Source organism: Metopolophium dirhodum, chromosome 9, assembly GCF_019925205.1.
Source record: "Metopolophium dirhodum isolate CAU chromosome 9, ASM1992520v1, whole genome shotgun sequence".
Classification (NCBI taxonomy): Eukaryota; Metazoa; Arthropoda; class Insecta; order Hemiptera; family Aphididae; genus Metopolophium; species Metopolophium dirhodum.
In genome coordinates, this window is record NC_083568.1 from 13,888,155 (window position 1) to 13,908,475 (window position 20,321).

Sequence of the window (20,321 nt, forward strand, 5' to 3'; positions counted from 1 at the left end):
TGTTATAATAATTAAATTAATATTAAAACTAATTTAACATCTAACTTAATATTATATACAATAAGTTCTGATTGAATTGTTTTAACTGTAAATCATAATAATTAGAACAATGATGGTAGTTACTAATCTTGCACTAGTGTTCATATAACGGCTTCTTTATAGCCACATTAAATAAGTCCCACCGGATAGTGCTGGTGAGCCCATTTCATTGTATGTTTATTATTTAATTGTTTTCATTACAAGTATTAACAATATACAACTATTATTAAAAAAAATTATGAATTTGTTAATAATTATATAACAATGTTTTATTTGACAAATTAATACAATATTGTTTATTGTATTATATAATATTTATTATTTACATGAAGTGAAAACAAATGTTTTACATTTGAAATGCTTAAAATGTCAATTAAATTATAGATAATTACATCCAAATCTCTCATCCAAATGAAATATGTTTTCAAAGAATATTTTTATTGTTTGATTTAAGAAGGAAATAGAGTAGAAAATAGGATTTTAATGCAATGTAACATAATTTTTCAATGCTTTAAAATGTAGATACTTACACTTTGGACAACTTTGTACACTTTTCTATAAAATTGGTACATTTTATTTTTAAGTTTGTATATTGTAAAAATAGGATCTTGGATTAAACATTTTTAGAAATATTGTTCACGTTAGGTATCCATAAAAATAATTATTAATATTTTTAATTATTATAAAAAAATATGAATTTTAATTATATAAATAAGTAATAACAATCACAATTTAATAGGATAAGGTACATAATTTTCATTAGTATTGAAAAAATATAATAAATTAATCCTTTAGAGAGTATCACTATAAATGAACATTTCGACAATTTGATCAGTCTGCTATTAGATATTTCTATAATAATAAAATTGTTCAAGACATTTAATAAATGTATGATTAATACTTATTACTTGATGTTACAGTCGAATAAAAAAGGTAGAGATTGAAAAATAAAGTTATTAATTTGTAATGAATATGTCTAAATAAATAAATAACAATAATAATAAAGAATGATTAGAACATGATAAAAAAACAAGTATTTAAAATAATACTATATTGGGGGGGGGGGGGGGTACTGACGGTTTAAGCAGCGACATCAAAGAATCGATCGAGCATAGCAGACACTTGAGCTGGAGTGTACTTGACATATTTTTCTGGATTTTTGGTAAACGACGACTGTGAAAATCTGTAAATGTACATATCTATAACCGAAGTGCTCAATAAATTTTGTTTCAATAAACTTTTAAAAAGTAAATATAATTGCATATAATGTATTACTTGTCATAAAATGCACTGTATTTTGGTAAAACAAATTCCTTGTTATCACGTTTCAACCCTTCTCGTAATTCAACATCAGGTATTGTATAACCTCTTTGAAGCTTTAGTACTTCTTCAATTTCTTTATTAAAACCCTATACAAATCATAACAAAACAATATAGATTAAATATTAATAATACCAGTTTTATAAAGTGAAAAATATCACAATGTTCTTAAAAATGCTATAAAATGTGATGTGTGTCACACCTGCACGTGTTGTCTCCGTCTTACAAATACCCAACAAATCAAAAACTCTTTTACATGGTTAAGAATTGAGAAAGCTACAGTCATAAACTAAGAAACAACATTTTCACCACATTAAAAGGAGAAATTTGGTTATGCGATATTGTTTTTATATTTTTGATATCACTTATACGAAAAAAGTTACTTTTTTTTATGTGGTGGAAATTTTGTTTCTTAGTTATGACTGTAACCTTCTTGGTTCTTTCACGTGCAAGAGTTTTTGCTATGTTGTACATTTGTAAGACAGAGTCAACATATTCGGGTATGTTGTCCTCTTAAGTAACTAGTGCAACATTTTCATCAACATAAAATTAAAAATATACACATAACACAGTGAAAAAAAAAAGAAAGTAACAATGGTCATAACAGATTTTATTTGGTAGAAATAAAATGCATGCAAATTAACATTAATATGATTTCTAAGTATCTGTCATTATATCATTTTTAAGAAGGGATTGTAGAACTTACAGAAAATCTCTCTTTGATTATATTACGGTCCTTATCCTTGAGTCTGCCATTTACAACTTGAACATCATCCAAATTAACTATGAAACCTAGTATTCTATTCCAACTGAAATTGAGAATACAATTATTAATCAAATAATAAATATATAAAGATTAATAAATATTTTTACCATTGTTGATAAGACTTTTTATGTGACGCAATCATCTCATCGTAGGTATTTTCACATTCAGGTTCAGTCAAAGAAACTATATCCAACAGGGCTGACCTTTGTAATGATTTGACTACATAGTGACAATTGTTCAAACGAAACAAATATTTCACACCTGGTTCGCTGTAGGAGTCACTACGATTCACAAGCATCAAGTTCAACTGAGACAACACTTTCTCTGTCAAAATGCAATAGTTTTAAGGGCTGAATATTTCTTGGATGTATAACCAGTATATACTTACTGATATAAAGTCCTAAAAGATACTTATATTTTTCCGGTGGAGTGACATGATGTGATACCATGTTGTTATATAATGGCACTTGAGCTAAAAGAGGACCCACACTGTCTATATAGTCAAGAAGTTGTTCCATCAACACAAGCACATCACTAGTTAATTGATAAACTGTACCATCTCGCGGCAACCCCATAGAATTGTCAGTCCTCACACTTTCAACTATTTCTTCCAGTGTTCTAACCCCCTAATTAGGAAAAATAATATTGTGATAGGTTATCATAATATAAGAGAAAACGAGGAAAGAGGATTACTAACCGTGGAGTGAAGTGTATTGAGTATAATTGAATATTGACCTCTAATGGTAGGATCACAGCCTTCCATTGTACGTTCGAATTCAGACTTCATGGCAGCCAAATGTTTTAAAATTGGAAACATGACAAACAAATTGGCAAATTCTTTTCTATGAATACATCTTTTTGCTCTAGTAGCTAAGCTCTGCAATCAATATATTATTTTACGTACATTATTAATTATTCTGAAGAACGACCAGCAATATTCCGAAGATAATAAAATGTTTGTACATTTGTAGAAGCACAATAGTATCACTTTATTGTTTTGTAATATGGTTAAAAGTGAACATTATAAAAAAATAATATCAACATCAATATAATACCTCTCCTTCGTGAACAATATTAGCGAGGCTTTCTTGAATAATGATTTGGAATACTTGATGATGATGTTTGATTGGTATTATACCAACCATTAGTGACAGTTCTGCTTGCATGAGTTTTTGCAGAGCAATTACAGAAATAAGATAATTTTCCATTTCTTGTTCATCAACAATGTCTTCGCGGTTTTCTGAAAAGATTATTTTTGATATCATTAGGTATTGATAAAATTAGACAAAATCACAAAATAATAATTATTAATTACCTATAAGTGTAGGTCTCCTGGTCCCCAAATTCAAACCGGTCGACTGTCCTAATGTTTGAGATGCTTTTAAAAACATACGATTAGCTTTTTTCTCGAATCTAGAACAATATAACTAATCAACCTGAAATAAATTTTGAACACAGATTTACTTACACATGCTGGATACGTTTAGAAGTTTTTCTAGTGACAGTAACTTCAGATCTATGGGGAAATTTGGATTTCTAAAGTAGAAAAAATATGTTCATTTATCAATAAATAATCATATTTTAACACGGTTTATTTGAAACATACTACTGAAGGTGAACCCATAGTCTGCCCAATGGCCATATTAGTGCTTCCAGCACTTCCAGTTTTCTGGTATTCTTTAAGAGTAGTCATCGATTTGGTGAGAGTGTTAGCCCTTACTCTAGCATACACATTCATGTATTCGTCGCGAGATTGACTGATTAACCAATCTGCTAAACGAATTAGATCCGAGGAAACAATTTCAGAGAAATGGCTAATAGAACTCACAGAAGATGAATCATCAGCTACCAACTCTATGGAATCAATAAAAAAAAAATTCAATTTAAATAATTTACTAGTAGTAAATTTACTAACCATCATCATTCGTGGAAATATCAACCAAAATTGCTGGTTGAACATGTCTACTATGCTTTAAAAGGATCTCTTTAAACTCTCTCTGGATACTATCGCCTCCAGTCTTAAACAGTGACGACTAAAGTACAACAAATGAAACATATTAATTATTAAATCATGTTAAAAATAAATAAAAAATTTAATTCAATAATTTAACATACCACATTTTCTAGTTCAACACTTTGAGGATTATTTTTTTCAAAATAGTTTTGTGCCTCACGTAGTTTTTCCATAGCATCCAAGTACTCATTCAAACCATCTGACCCATTTGGTCTTCCTAAAATAATCGATTCAACTGTTGGACACACATCATGGAACATTATTACTTTGTCCAATGCAAACATTGTTTTTTCAATGTCTAAAATTAAAACAAATGTTTAGAAATTAATGATTATTAATTGTTTAGCGAACAAATTACTAAACTCTGATCATACTTGTCTTTTTTAACTGTAGATTCTCCATTTCATTATAAATCGGGAGTATAGTTTGTTGAAGTCTACCAAGTCTGTTTTCAAACGACGTTAGGATATCGACCATTTTATCTGATAATTGATTATTACGTTGCACCTGTTCTTTAAATGCTTCTAAATTCTGCCGCTCCTAATAACAAATTAATAATAAATTTAATTATTTACAATTATTTTAAACAAGCTAAATAAACACAAAATAGTAGCATAATAGCATACTACCTTATTGCTTTAGTAGTTTTTTTTAAGGAAACCTACGATATTTAATACATTTCAAAAAATGTTAAATTATTAATAATTTATCTACATTCTTTAAGTTTTCTCACACGATTCGATAAGAAAAAATTTCACAGGATACCATAAGCTGTTTCACTATTCATTAAATTATTATTAAACTATGTACCTATTTATTACAATTTATTATTTATCTTTTTTTTATTTAGGAAATTTCTTTTTACCTTTTCTAATTTTCCAATGGAATCCATAATTCTATGCGTTTATTAAAAATGTTTATTAAATTCAATTATTTTAAACTGTCTACATGGTACAAAAAAAAATTAATTCGGAACTTCGGAAGTAATTCAATTAATTCAAAACAATTAAACAATATTATACTATTATAGGAATATAGTCCCTACTCTCTATTCATTGTTCTCGCGAATCATGATAACTTGTTATCTTTTATCAAACCAAAATAAACAGCTGACATGAAAAAGAAACAAATTGTACGTGATAAGACATTTTTTTGCTTGGTGATTTAGTCCTTTACCTCTATCATTCAGAAAAAAAATTTTCCGGTCATTAAAACCGTTTTATTTGTCAAAAATTCACCAAAAATGTTGTCTCTGAACAAAATTGCAAAATGTCTCGTAAGTACTTATCTACGTTTCTGTAATACGTTAGCACCATCTACCTTTAGGTAAATGTTAATGTATATTTTGTTTATTATTTGTAGTTGTCAAATTCAAGAACCTTCCAGACGTCTGCAGTCCTCAAACATGACACAATGTTCAATGTGAGCATAATTTTATGTTATTGTTTGCTTAACCATTACATTACTTAAGTTTTGTCGACAACTTTTTCGATTACTTATGTCATTTGGCTTAGGAAAATCTGTATTGTGAAAGTCCAAAACTAATATTTCTAATAGGTTACTTTGGTACCTAGTTGTGATACCCACATTTTCGCTTTTTGCAATCCATGTGAACAACATTTAAGTATACTTGTAATAAAAATTTAAAAAAGGTATGTATGATTAACTAATGCAATTTGGTTTTTTGATAGATATTAGAAGTTCAATATTTTTGAGTATCTAATACTTTTCCTAAATCTTTTTTATTATTTGTTGTGAATTCCGAAATATAGCGCACTCCTGTAATTCTTCATATTGCTACTATATCAGATATCAGAATTATTCTGTATATTATATTAGACAACTAATTACATTTTATATAAAATGTATTAAAAGATCATGGTCATAAAATATATTAAATCCAAATATTCGTGGAACCATTAGAGTGACATTTTGTTACAAATTTAAAAATATCTAGAAGTTATTCAGTTAAAATTTTTTTTCCTCGGAGAAATTGCCTATATTTAACTCCTTAATATGTACTTACTGTTGATTATTGTATAACTACAGTACTAGTACACCAAATTATAAGGATTGTGTTTGTAAATAAGTTTCTATGAAAAACCTACAAGTTATAATTAGTAATGTGAATGTATCTCTCCACTGTGTGACTTGTCCAGATTTTTAAATGTATCAATATTGTTATTATTCTCATTTTTTTTTTTATTTTACTGTTGTCTTTATAGCTGTTGGGCTTATGGGGTAGGTTATAACTGTTGAGTGTTCAGTTAATTAGATGTAAATTATTGCATATTGCATTACAATAACTATTCAATAGATATCCCTAATTAAATAAAACTATTACTTTTTTATTGACCTCGACTAATAAATATAAATTTAAACCTCAACTAGTAGTATTAATGATTTTATAAACTTATAAATAAATAGATGAGGTACAATCTGATATCTAGCTACAATTAAAGTAAAGACAATATTAATTTAAACTTGTATTGGTGTTATTCTCTAATAGTCCAATATATTTAATTATCTATGGTTATATATTTTCAGCATAGGGATACAAAGGAGGATAATCTGGATATCAAATTTGAGTTCAGCGATGAAAACAAAAAAGTAATTATTTTCATCCTTGTTTGTGTACTCATTATACTCACCCTTGACACAAATCTAATTTGTTTAATAGAGAATTGATGCCATATTAGCAATATACCCAGAAGGTCATAAGCGAGCAGCTATGATACCACTGTTGGATTTAGCTCAAAGACAACATGGTTGGTTACCTATATCAGCTATGCACAAGGTGGCTGATGTATTAGACTTACCTAAAATGAGGGTTTATGAAGTCGCCACTTTTTACACAATGTTTATGCGAAAACCGACTGGCAAGTATCACTTGCAGGTATGCACAACAACTCCTTGCTGGTTGCGAGGTTCGGATGACGTTATGTCATGTTTAAAGAAAAAATTAGATATTGGTGTAGGAGAAACTAGCAAGGATGGCCAATGGACATTGTCTGAAGTAGAATGTTTGGGTGCATGCGTCAATGCTCCAATGATGCAAGTCAACGATGATTATTTTGTAAGTTAACCTGTATAATAATATAGTATAGCGTTTTACCAGGGTTGGTAACATACGTGTATAAAACAAATCAATATATCACATAAACTTGGTGAATTATACCTGATAATTGCTGTTCAGTGCAACTATTAAAAAAAAAAACTTATACAGTAATAGTATAAAATGTATACAACTAAGTAATTTTATATGTTCCAACCCTGCGTCCTAGATAAATATTTTTCAATTCTAAAATGTTTTAAACATTGTATAAATCAATAGCTAATTTATAACAAAATAATATTTTAATTGTTTTCAAAGTAAATTCTAGAACATTTTTGTCCGTATAAATTATTAATCCCTAAATTAATATTAATGATGCCATATTTAATTAGTAATTTATATGTATGAATTTGTAGGAAGATTTGACTACAAAGGATGTTGAATCTATAATTGATGACTTGAAGAATGGTAAAACTCCTACTCCAGGACCCAGGTAATTCTTGCAGTCTTCTAAAGAAAGCACTTATTAATCATATTATTTCCCAATTCTATATAGATCTAGTCGGTATGCATCAGAGCCAATGGATGGATTAACATCATTGAAAGAAGAACCCTATGGTCCTGGATTTAAAGTACGACCAGATTTATAAGTTACAATACTCTAGTAAAACAACAATTTTTTGTTTTGAAACTTGTCGCAATACATGATTACGTAACATTAGTGTTTTTTTTTTTTTTTTGCTTTACATGTTAAATAATTTGAAAAAAAAAGAAATTATTATGTATGTTAAAAAATGTATATAATTATTTAATATACAACTAGAATTAAAGATCTCTTGTATCGTGGTGTAGGTTTTTCTTGTTTATTTTTTTCTGTTTCAAACACGTAGCACCGTGAGCCTTTAGATTGTGGTTGTATTTGAACCGACGGTGGCATTTAATGCATTCATACATGAGGTCCAGACCACACACAACTGTTCTGTGATGCACAAGCGAGAGTTGATCGCCAAATGTATCCAAACAGTCTGGGCATGTATGCTTTTCGTCTAGCCTGAGGTTCATGAATAATTGTTCATCCAAGTAATCCGATATACCTAGATGATTGTAATGGTTGTCAACATTACTACATTATTATGATAATAGACCTCGCAATATATAGTGTGGTTAAAAGCATAAGTAAGATAATAGCAGCACAAAATTGAATAGGAACGGATTTCTAGACCAATTACATTTTACAGGAAATAATTATTTTTAGAAATAAGAAAGAATTTATTTTTTCAAAAGAACAAGGAACTGAACATTTCTAACACAGGAAATTGAATATTAGTTTAATGTATAAATGATACATTAACAAATATTATGAACATAAAACATGTTAAGTTTAATATTGTATCACAATATTAACCAAATTTGTTAATTTATAGGAATGTGAATTTTAAAAAAAAAATGAACAAATAATATATAAAATTATTTTTAATCATCTTAAAAAATAAACAGTCACAAATGTTGATTTTTTGTAAAAAAAATCTGGTTAGTGTTACAAAAGTGAAATTGCAAATGTTTATTAACAGTATTAGGAGGTACCATAACACAATATTATAGTAAACATAATACACTATCATAGTATTATATAGATTTATTATAGTCCTTACAATAAGTTCCAAGTACAATGTACATACATATTATGTTATACATATATTGACTAGAGAAAATATTAATATAAAGCCTTTGCACGACGTTGCTATTATACAATATTATTTACTACCGCGGATGACGATACGTACCAACAATAATATTATAATGGGGAGCCAGGGCACAACAGGTGTTTTTTCACAGATCTTTTCACTTGAGGTGGGTCTTCATGTGCAACAACAGGTTGTGTTTGTGCTTGGACTTTTTGTGGCATACGGGACACTCGAACTTCGGATCGACGCCACACTCGAATCGGACGTGCCGGCTGAGGCTGTGGAGTCGTGCGTACGAGTTGCCGCACCGAGCGCAGGCGTACATCGAGCGCTGGTGATGATTGGTAGGTAGGTGGTGTTGGATTCTGGTGGACGGATGCAGGTTGCGTCCGCGGTTGGCGTATGGGTCACCTGAAGACGGACGGCGAGAAGACAAAAGACAACAACAGAAAAAACAAACGAAAATATACAAATTATTAGCACCAAGACCGCGCAGTTTGGATCCAGTATTATGTAAGTGTGTGTGTTCGCAGCAGCTCACATGCAACGCTAACTATTTTCATAATATAATATAATAATGATAGCGGCGACTGCACACTATAGTCACATAAATAAAAGCAACGCAAACGAGAGTAGGTATACAAAATATAATAAATATGTTTAATATATTGTATTATACCTAGCCTCTATTTACATATATAAGTAATAATATCTAGTTAGCAAATGATTGGGATTACCTTATTGAATATTGGACGTAATATATTATATAATATAATATTGTATAGTCTTTAGTAGTAATCAGTAGGTAGGTATATTAGTAAATCTTTATCTTTTTTTTTGTTTTTTTAAGTACCTATACTAAATTGCGTTTACATTTACAAGGAAACTTTTTAGTTTAATAATTGGAATAAATAGGTACATACTATATAATATAATATATAGTAAAATGCAGATGCGATATTAATATATTATCTAGGTAGACACTGCAGACAGCAGCCTCGCTACACTTCATAACTCAAGTTAGGTATAGGTAATTAAATATTAATATTAAAATATAACACGTTAATGGTATAATGTATATTACACGGTTTGCAAACAATATTATATACGAGTATACTCATAGTAGTACATAATCTTACAATATTGTGATACATACATGATAGTACATAGACGTAAATCTTAACATCCTCAAATATCCCATTAAGGCATTAACCCACAAAATAAAAGACATATTTTTAGTGGTATGAGATCGAAAATTCGAAACCCTCCGCTTACATTTATGTTAAAAATATTAGGCCCCCCCCCTGAAATTGTATAATTGATTTCTGCCTATGAATATTGATATTAGTATATTGGGTATGTATAATTTAGGCGGTAGTTTCAATAGCATAAATCAAGAACATATTATTAAGGTTTCTAGCATAATACAATTTATAGATAATCACAACGAGTTCAAATCAAAATGTGATGTTTGCTCATAGAATGGGTCTTCAAGTTGTGCCTATGGTAAAAGTACGCCTGGCAAATGTTGCACTGGTGACGGGGCATTTTTCCGCACTCGTCTCTGATATGCCGGCGCAGGGAATCTCTGTGCTTGTACCATTTACTGCACGTTTTGCACGACCAATACTTATCGTCTGTAAAAAAAACCGAAATTAAATTATAATATGCCTAACACATCAGCTGCAGGCCATTATTATAAAATCATGTAATATGATTAAATTATATTGTAGTATTTATGCGGTAAAGAGTAAAGACTACACAGAAGAGAGATGGAGAGTGATGGAAGAAAAAGACTAAAATATGAAGGTAGGTATAATGAAGGTGACTTAAACCAACGAGAAAATAGAAATTGAGGATTAAGCAAATAATATAACATTATAATATGATCTCAACAACAATATAATAATAAAAAAACTCCGAACAATAAAATGTATACCTAAAAAGGTATCGTTAAAAAAGCAACAAAATACACAAAAAACGTAATAATAATAATAATAGTAATAATAATTTACCCACCTGCACCAGTTAGCTGCAGCAATTATTCAAGAACTGCAGCTGTGACACCACATACTTTTACTTATCATCTAATTAATATAATACCATAGTGTGTAACATATTATTATGTCTATTAGAAATAAATAGGTACCTATCCATACAATATGTGTGTATAATCTCGTCACGTACCTATCACATCATTATATTTGTATTGCATACTATATCTACCTACCTAATGATGTATTCGCATAACTGGCAAAACAAACAACAGAAGGATAGGTAAATTCACCTAATGGTACATTTCAGTGCAACCCTCAACCCGGCAGCAAGTATATGTAGAGGTATGAGTGTATGACAGTACATGTACCGAAGGAACCGTATATATTATACTGAAGCATTGGTTATATTCTATACAGTGAAACCTCATTTGTCCACTATTCAGAGAATACAGTTTGTAGTTTGTTGCCAAAAAAAAAAAACGTCCGCTATTCGGAGGTGTTCGTTAGGCGAGGTTTCACTGTACATATATATATATATATATAAGACTGCGGTGCAGGGCGTGATTTAAGGTCGTGTCCTCCTGGCCGCCACGTATGTCTTAAGCGTGCCGAACACGCTGCACGAACCCAAATGGTTTTCTAACTCCGTACAGATTACCATCCGGCAGTATGGACATTTGGAAATCCAAATGTGTTGCAAACGCCCTGAAACAAAACACGGTGGCGATTAGCGTTGGGTATCAACATTCAACATTGTTTGGTCTTGTGTGTCGAGTCCACCGAAATAGTATATTTCATTATAGTCATATTATACTCATATACAACCGAAGAGAAGCGTTAGTATTGTAATATAAATAAAAGACGGAACAAGCCCGGGCTGTGATAAAGGACTATTGGTTTTTCGTAGCTTCCCCGTGGCGCATGTTTTCGTGACGTCTAGTGCGTCCCTTGCCAACGAGCAGTACATCATATTCATTTATATTATAATTTATAATCGATAATTTTCGCACCAAAATGGCTGAAAATTAATTTCCTCGTTGTATATAATATTTATATTATGTACGCCGGTTTTGTCTTCGCGTCATCTAACTTGCCCCGGCAATGTCCTATACATATATATTATAATGAATAACGATGCACAAACGACAGCGCCTTCACCTCGAAAAATCACTTTTAATAATATGTATTTTATTTTGGCTAGTATGTGAGTTAAGTTAGGTCGGCCGAATGTGATATAGTACAACGGAATAAAACCAAATATATACTTCCGTTCTGAGTACAGATACCTACATAATAATATTTAAGTTATGAAAATATATCCCCTCCCTCCCGTTGACGAAGATCCAGCGATTTCTTTGATCCGTATATCTACTTAACTTTACCAAAATAAGGATAACCTGCTCAGCGTACGAAATAATTCGTAGGTACCGATTGACTATATCTATTTTCAAAACATTATATAATATTATTAATATTGATTGTTACATTTTTAATATAATGTACTTGCGTTTAAAAATCAATACTATAGTCCTATATATACATAATAACTATACAGGCGCAAAATTCAATTAGGTAGAACATGCGAACTTATTATTTGGTATTGGTCGATCAGAATATAATTACATATTTTACACCTACATATATATAATATATATTATGTAGTTTGATTTTATATTTGTCTATATAATATAACACACATATATATATATTATACTATCCACGTTATTACGATTGTATAAAATTAATAATTGAATATTATATATGTACACATAATATAGATATATTATAATTATAATAATAATATTGGCGTTTCCAACGGAACATGAACGGCACACGAAAAAAATATATTGTATATTATATAATAATACTTTTATAATTCAATTGATATTATATTATAAGTATTGATGACAATAATTATTATTAAGCGACAAAATGGACTAGATATACAAAATGAACTAAGGAAACTTGTTAATCATTCATATATAATTTTTATAAATACACATCATATACATTGTAATAATACACGAGTAATAATATTAATTTTGTGCTCATACCTGACTAGATTCATGGACCGCCACGTTAAGTAGAGGTATTACACTTACATAATTATATATAAGTAGTTTTTATTTTTGTAATTATTTCTATATAAAGGTCATGACTAATCAAGGAACTCAATTTCATTGCACTAAATAATAATTAAAAATAAAAACAAAAAAAATAAACACAAATACATATAAATGACTATACTTTATCCATAATATGAGTTAGTTGAAAAAACAAAAGAAATCCTTAACATAAAAAAATCGTCATATTACAATACAGTCGTGTGTCAGTGTCACATATACGCATATCATGTCGCAAACTATTACAATATTATTAATATTAAAATATACAAATTGTTGAGTATGAATTTTATTACAATATATTATATAATATATTGTAGGAGCCATTTTCAATTAAGTAAAAATAAAAATGTTATAGAAATATCAGAGGCAGGGTGTTTTTAATTTTTCGTCAGAAAACTATAGGTACGATGAATGGTCGAGACAAAGTGCAGGATTGAGTTTGGAAATGCGTTCGATCGGGTCACCACGTTTTCAACACTCGTTATAAAACCCTTAACCCTCCCGGTGGCGTACAGACAGTACCTATAAATGAGTCTATTTAGGTGGTGCAAACATATAAACGGCCGCCAAATGTGTTCTACACGATACAAGTGGGCCACCCACTTAGACGATCGACCAGAAAACCACTACAGAATATAATTGCAGTATATCTGCCTACACATTTGTCACGGAGTTTTGATTTTTGAATTTACATATATTAATTTAATAAATATTGCATTGGCTATATTATATTATGATTATTATGATCGACGGACACAGCATTTTCTCAGTTTGTTGAAAATTTAACGTTATTGTAGGCCTATATATAGGTACTCACTCCCCCCCCCCCAGACCCGTACAAATTCCTATTTATGAACACGAGGCAGTGGCGTATCTGTGGCAGGGGCGTATATCCCCCGACCAAATTGTGTACACAATACAACAACATGTAAATAATAATATGAATATATGTGTAATGTGTACCTATACTGATTACTGAATATGTCTATTAACATTTTTTTATCTCTCCCCCTCGTGAAAATATCCTTGATACGCTACTGACACAATGTTCAACTGAACACGATGATACAAGAATAATTTTATTTGCACTACCCGAATTACCTACAATTGTTTAGTCGTTAAAAAAAATGTTTATATCAGAAAAATTTGAAAGAATCGCTGTTAAAAAAACGTATTGATCGTATTCTCACACGGCACACAAAATATTGTTGATTAAACTTAAAATCATTAACCCTAAAATAATCATAATTTTTCCACAATACATAATATTTGTGTTTTGTGCGTTTTTGAAATTAGAATAGAAAAACAAAAATTCAAAATACAATTTACATTTATGTGACAATTATCTTAAAAAGTAAATTCGTGTCTGACTTTGGTATAATATACCTATTAGATCCAATGACAATATTATGATCCAATTCACTCGGCATGTTTGGTAACATAGATGCAAATTAACGCATTTAATCGAACCAACTAAGTTTAATATTGTGCTGTACGAACCCATCAACAATATTGTAATAATAATGTGTTATCTTACGTCACTTTATATATTATGTTTGATACAATATTGTTCAATTGTTGACTATACCTATAGTTATGGTTTAAAGTTTCAACTATCAATAAAATATGTTTATACGTTTGGCAAATGTTTTGTTGTATTTTTTTGAGAAAAAATATGAATTATACAATATAATATTATGTACACGAATATAATTAATGTAAAATTAAAGTAAATAATTATTTTTGACTAGATACATTTCAAATCAGACGAAAGTATAAATAAAAATATTGATATAAATAGAAAGATATCTCTTCACCGTATATTATTTTGTTGATAGGAGAGAACTTTAGTCTTACATTCAATCTTATTATCTAATGACTATAATGTATTCGATGTCTATAAACATTTCGCGGTACAATAACCCGAGTACCCGAATACGATAAAACTAAATAAAATAAAAATAAAAACCAGTATTCATCTAACACACACTACGAATAAAAAAAATAAAACATATGATTTTCTTTGCATGAATAAATTGCACGAAAAACGAAAAAAAATAGACTAGATTGCGTTGTTCCATATTTGACTAGCAAAAATAATACATATTATAATAATAATTGTATTATGCTGCGTAAGGTATAAATAGTTTTTTGTTGTTGTTTTTATATCCCTAAGCGAGTTCACCCACGCATATAATATCTTATAATATACACTTCGTTAGATAAATAATAATAATATGGGCCTTTAGATGTACGCAAGACCTGTGATATTATTATAATCGGTGTGGTCAATAATATAATAGTAATTATAATATACGGGCAAGGTCGAAAAATTAAAAAACGTTTTGAATTAAATATACACAAATTTGACGGACCATACACACACACACACACACACACCCGCGCGCGCACATGAATGAATATTTAAATACGAAGTACGTTTTTGTTCTAGTTTCCCAGCTTCTGGATTTTAGAATTCCAGTTTTGGGCCAAACTCTGGTTTTTTAGGTGCAACACCAGTATCGTCTGAGAGGGTGACGACGTCGCGGTGGTGGACGTGGACACGGCGGTGATTGGCAACGCGTCCGGGCACGGCGGCGGCAGTTTGAGTATGCGCTGCACGGTGGACGTGGACGACGTGGACGCCGAGGACGAAGGGCTTTCGTCGAACAGGATGTGCGGACACAGGATGACGTGCTTGTTCAGGCGGCTGGTGTGCTTGAAGCTCATGCCGCAGCGAGGACACGCGTGTTGCGGACCCTTGTCGCAGCGGTCCTCCCGGATGTGTCTCTTTAAGCTCTGCTTCCACTGGTACACCTTGCCGCAGAGCTTACACTCGAACTTCTCGGCCAACAGGTCTGAATCTGAAACCATCGGTACGCCAGGTAAATCTCACACGTCATAATATCGTGGCCAACGGCCAAACTTAAGTGTTATTATAGATAGGTGTAGCCGTACATAATATTATATGAGTATACGAGTGGCACATTTTATATTATATTTTTAAAAACGATACCTATTATCGTAATAATGGTATGAACATTTATACTAAACTACAATAAAACGATTAACCTAACAGCCACTTATGTGTCTTATTAAGTTCGATTTTAAGTTTTCTGTAAAAAAATAAGAATATAACTTTATACAATTACCTACACCAATAAATTCCGACATTACAGCGCATAACGAAGACTGAGTACTGACTACTGACTTCTTTAAATGGTAGCGACGTAGAGTACTACCGTCGTCCTATTCATACCCTCCCCCCCCCCCTCACCCACTCCACAACCAATCCAAACACTGAATATTTTCAGTTTATCATCCGGTAAAACATTATCCTTGCCAATGAAAATCTTAAGTTAAATATTTCAATAATTTTAAATTTGACGCAGATGGCTCTAATAGTTACATATTCCAATTAAGTACCTAATAATTATATTAACTAATTAGCGTTTGTTAGTCTTTGTTCTTGATACATAAGATTTAATAATTATAAATAGGTAATTATTAAATAATAAGTTTCTTATCAAGTAAAAATAATTGTTGATACTTGTATCCCGTACCAGCCCGGATTAAGGGGGGCACGGTCCCGGGGCCCATCTTTATTCCCAAAATATATTTTTTTAACATACCAATAGTTTTCAAAAAAAAAAATTATTTAGCCTATGTAAATTAGGTATTTCAGTTAAAAGTATTAATGCATATTATACTAAACTTTAGAGGACCATAGTTAATAACCTAGCGAACCCAAATTGATTATTTGACTGTCAAAATGTTCAGAAAAAAAGCTTTTCCGGAATCTATAAAAAAAATATAGTGGTAACCATTTAAAAATTTTGAAAATGTTGTAAAAAAAATTGCCTGTTAAAAATAAAGAAACACGTCTTTTTTATTTTAACGAAACTCCATATAATCGATCCATAATTAAAAAAAACCCGCGTACAATGACATAAGATACACTCTGTATATTTTTTATACAGTAAAAACTGATATAATAATATAAAATCGTTAATATGTAATGATATAATTATTTTGAAGTTAAAGTTGAAAGGGGGCCCACTAAGTATGTGGTGTACCGGGGCCCATTTGATCCTTAATCCGGGCTTGATCCCGTAGGTACCTAAACAGGTATATATTTTTAGGTACCTATATATAGGTGTATATTATTAGAAGAAGTGTATTGGGTATATAAAAATATGTCTTAGAACAATAAGAGATATTAAATGAAATATTTCATAAATCAACAATGGACTATGATTTCAAATGATAAATTTGTATAGAAAATAATATAGTTGATACGATTATTCAAAGATAGTAAATCAAAGTAATAAAACATATAATTTTTTTAAATACAATAATTTATTGTAGTATAAAATATGTGTTAATACTGCAATTATTTTGCATTATTTACTAGAAAATAGAAGCAAAAAACGTAAAATAAATTTATTATATTATGGCTTTAATTGTTTAACGTATGGTACAAATGTACGATTTGTCCCACCTATATTTATATTACATCACATATTCACATGAACACAAATATTTACACCTGCATGATAGGTATCGCTAGAATAAACTTACTAAATTAATTGTTTATAATAAACATCAATAGGATACTGAATCTAAATACACATAATATTATATATAATGATTAATTGAGTCCATACTCCATTGGGTTCAAACTAACTATGTAAATATAAATAAATTGATGATGAATAATTATTTATTTTGCCCTATACACGTAACCATTCTTTCGATCTATTGTCTTAAGATAAATATCAACTAAATTTATCCTTAAGGTTCAATATTTAAAAATAAAATACAATTATGGATTGTGATTTAATTATTTTTAATATTTAATAAAAATCATAATTATTTTTTAACATTGATAGGAGGTACCTGCTATAGTCATAGTTATTGTATAAATCAGCTATTATCTACACTGATAATTATTTTTTTAATATATTATATATTATATAACATGTAACATTTTTGAAAAGTGAACCAGTCAACAGATACTAGTATACTATACGTCTATATCATAGGAAATCTTTTGTTTTTTGTTCATTTGTTAAAATAGTAGGTACTTACCAATAGGTGACCTACAAATAAACGTTTTATAGTTTCAACTGTCAATCTATAAAACTGATTTACTGTTCATTTACCTTATCATTATCATTATATTTAGGCACATTTTATAGGAGGGGGGATTGTACATTTGGAGGGGCTAAGCCCATATTCAATATTTAATTTAGGCCCTCCAAACATTACGTACATTATATTGTGTTTTGAGGTTAAAATAAGGGAGTGGGTAAAACATACACGGGTCAGTTTTTTTACACTCAAAATAAATTGAAACGTCGTTTATGAATGAGACTAACGATTTAAGAAGTCATCGTAGTCTGCCCATGTGCTGTTTCCGTCTAATGCATAACATAGCAACATTTGGGTACGTTCAGCATTTTCAATTTTATGTTGTCAGCTTAAATGTAAATTAATGTATTGAGCATTTTTAAATTTTAATATTTTACATACGTACTCATTAAAATAACGTAAAAAAACTAATATGATAACACAAATAATAATATTACTTATTAGTTATTATCTTTAAGTTATATAATAGCAAATTCACTCTAATATTAAAAATTTGAACGGCTGAACGTAAACTTGGTATGTTGGCTATTTGCAAGACCGCAGAAAGAACTTAGTATACGGATGTGACGTTCTCTAAGTTTTTTAAGTTAGAAGAGAATAAATTACTTTTCGTTCTAAAGTTTTTATAAGGAATAACTTGATAATATTTACATTTATATTTTATAGTAATGTAAAATATGACTAACCTAATTTAATAAGTAAAAATTACAGAACCATGGTTAGGTGCACCTAAAATTATTTTATTATTGGGAATAGCTCTTATCCCTATACTTTATAATCACATTATTTAATATAGGGAATATGTACACTTACATTTAAATCAAATGAATAGAATACTATCTTAAAAGTTATAACATAAAAATATATTAGGCCCTGTTTGACATGTAGATGTATTATATACATACTCATTACACAAATATTACAGGTATTTGTATATATTTTTTAAAATGGATATTATACATAAAATAGTTTAACTTTAATAAATGGTGAATTTTTCTTCCTACAACTGAAAATACTTTATTTGATCTTTATATTTTTATAATATATGCTTGATTAAAATACGATTATTTTTTTTATTTTACCCAACAATTTAAATATTTTCCCTGGAGACTTAAATATGTAGTCATAATACGATGTATTACTTACGTGATGGAGTATTGAATCTCGTGCCTATTCAGTCGGAATAAAATCGTACTTACTACGGATGGTTAGACTAAAATAAAAGTATACAAAAAAATAATAAATAAAACGCAACTAAAAATGAACACAAAAACTTCTCATCTAGTAAAACACAAAAAATATCTAAAACAAAACATTTAGTAACACAAATACTTACCTTTCAATTTTGTGTTTTTAAGATTTACTGAGCAAATAGGGAGATACTGGAAGAGTATCGTATTCTATAAATATTTTATAGAAATTGTATCAGTTATTGAGTACATAACATATTTAAATAGTATATATATTTTGAATAACGCTTAAGTAAGTATCAAAACATAAATAAGTATAAAGCTTAAGTAAAACTCCAATATAATATAATATGGTCAAATAGTTTGTACAACCCAGTATTAGCTTAAAAAAAACTAAAAATCTACACTCTAAAAATCATATTAACATTCAATAAAAAAAAGTAAGATCTGTCGATACGTAATCATTAAGTTCAGTTCCAAAAAATAGATTATTCATTAAGTAGATAATTTGTAATATTTGTTGACTATAACAAAAAATAAACATTATACATACAAAATATCAAATTATCATAGTATCAGACAAACTTAAAATATAATAGTAAAATTTGGCACTAAAAGATCGTAAACGATAAAAAAAATATATATTTATTTATTATAGTAATATAATAATAATAATTGAGCATTCTTCTATTATTGGTGTACGACTTTCGGGTCTTCGAACACCGAGTTTTGTACTACAGACGTCGGAGGTTTGTGATAATTGCGCACGTGCTTTAACAGGTTGGATCGAACCTTGCACCTGTACGGGCAATGAGGACACAAGCATCGGGGTTCTTTGCCGCATTCGTTTTGCAGGTGACTCTTAAGCGAGCTCCTCCATTTGTACGTTCGGCTACATTTCGGACACTCGTAACGCACAGTCGTCGAGTTATCGAGAGTGGTGCCGGTGATGGCAAACATGAAGTCTGTAGGAAA

The 20,321-nt window shown here is 29.7% G+C and overlaps 3 protein-coding genes across 12 annotated transcripts in view; 1 reads left to right on the forward strand and 2 right to left on the reverse strand.

Moving 5' to 3' along the window:
- Window positions 1–23: 23 nt before the first annotated feature.
- On the reverse strand, window positions 24–5,171 carry LOC132952889 (exocyst complex component 7). Of its 2 annotated transcripts, none has more exons than XM_061025373.1 (14): window positions 5,005–5,171; window positions 4,514–4,679; window positions 4,241–4,437; window positions 4,041–4,158; window positions 3,732–3,979; window positions 3,594–3,661; window positions 3,441–3,538; window positions 3,181–3,365; window positions 2,823–3,002; window positions 2,514–2,751; window positions 2,233–2,449; window positions 2,066–2,168; window positions 1,315–1,448; window positions 24–1,222 (listed from the first exon to the last, which is right to left on the reverse strand). In XM_061025373.1, exons 1-14 carry the CDS (start codon window positions 5,029–5,031, stop codon window positions 1,120–1,122), a joined length of 2,082 nt encoding a protein of 693 aa, XP_060881356.1. In that variant the 5' UTR covers window positions 5,032–5,171; the 3' UTR covers window positions 24–1,119. The 2 variants fall into 2 exon arrangements, with proteins under 2 accessions (XP_060881356.1, XP_060881355.1); XM_061025372.1 differs by having other exon boundaries at window positions 24–1,238.
- An 87-nt stretch (window positions 5,172–5,258) lies between these two features.
- LOC132952894 (probable NADH dehydrogenase [ubiquinone] flavoprotein 2, mitochondrial) lies at window positions 5,259–8,045 on the forward strand. Its single transcript, XM_061025390.1, has 6 exons — window positions 5,259–5,415; window positions 5,502–5,561; window positions 6,687–6,749; window positions 6,820–7,215; window positions 7,611–7,687; window positions 7,751–8,045. Exons 1-6 carry the CDS (start codon window positions 5,383–5,385, stop codon window positions 7,842–7,844), a joined length of 723 nt encoding a protein of 240 aa, XP_060881373.1. The 5' UTR covers window positions 5,259–5,382; the 3' UTR covers window positions 7,845–8,045.
- A 1,898-nt stretch (window positions 8,046–9,943) lies between these two features.
- LOC132952891 (longitudinals lacking protein, isoforms A/B/D/L-like) overlaps window positions 9,944–20,321 on the reverse strand; it is a 30,076-nt gene continuing 19,698 nt past the window's right edge. For 2 of the 9 annotated variants that reach the window (XM_061025385.1, XM_061025384.1), the window contains exon 4: window positions 9,944–10,516. In XM_061025385.1, coding sequence (XP_060881368.1) covers window positions 10,332–10,516 — 185 coding nt within the window. In that variant the 3' untranslated portion in view covers window positions 9,944–10,331. Of the gene's footprint in view, window positions 10,517–10,763; window positions 11,582–12,840; window positions 15,867–19,602; window positions 20,312–20,321 lie in introns of those variants that run through there. The other 7 variants (XM_061025388.1, XM_061025387.1, XM_061025379.1 and 4 more) reach the window with 4 other exon arrangements.

Excerpts from the sequence above, each read along its gene's own strand:
- LOC132952889 (XM_061025372.1), bottom strand. The coding sequence starts at position 5,031 with ATGGATTCCATTGGAAAATTAGAAAAG. Across the intron at positions 4,438-4,513 it reads TCTACAGTTAAAAAAGACAA|ACATTGAAAAAACAATGTTT; the intron begins GTATGATCAGAG and ends TTTTAATTTTAG. Across the intron at positions 3,366-3,440 it reads CAGGAGACCTACACTTATAG|AAAACCGCGAAGACATTGTT; the intron begins GTAATTAATAAT and ends TAATCTTTTCAG.
- LOC132952894 (XM_061025390.1), top strand. The coding sequence starts at position 5,383 with ATGTTGTCTCTGAACAAAATTGCAAAATGTCTC. Across the intron at positions 6,750-6,819 it reads TCAGCGATGAAAACAAAAAA|AGAATTGATGCCATATTAGC; the intron begins GTAATTATTTTC and ends TTTGTTTAATAG. Across the intron at positions 7,216-7,610 it reads AAGTCAACGATGATTATTTT|GAAGATTTGACTACAAAGGA; the intron begins GTAAGTTAACCT and ends ATGAATTTGTAG.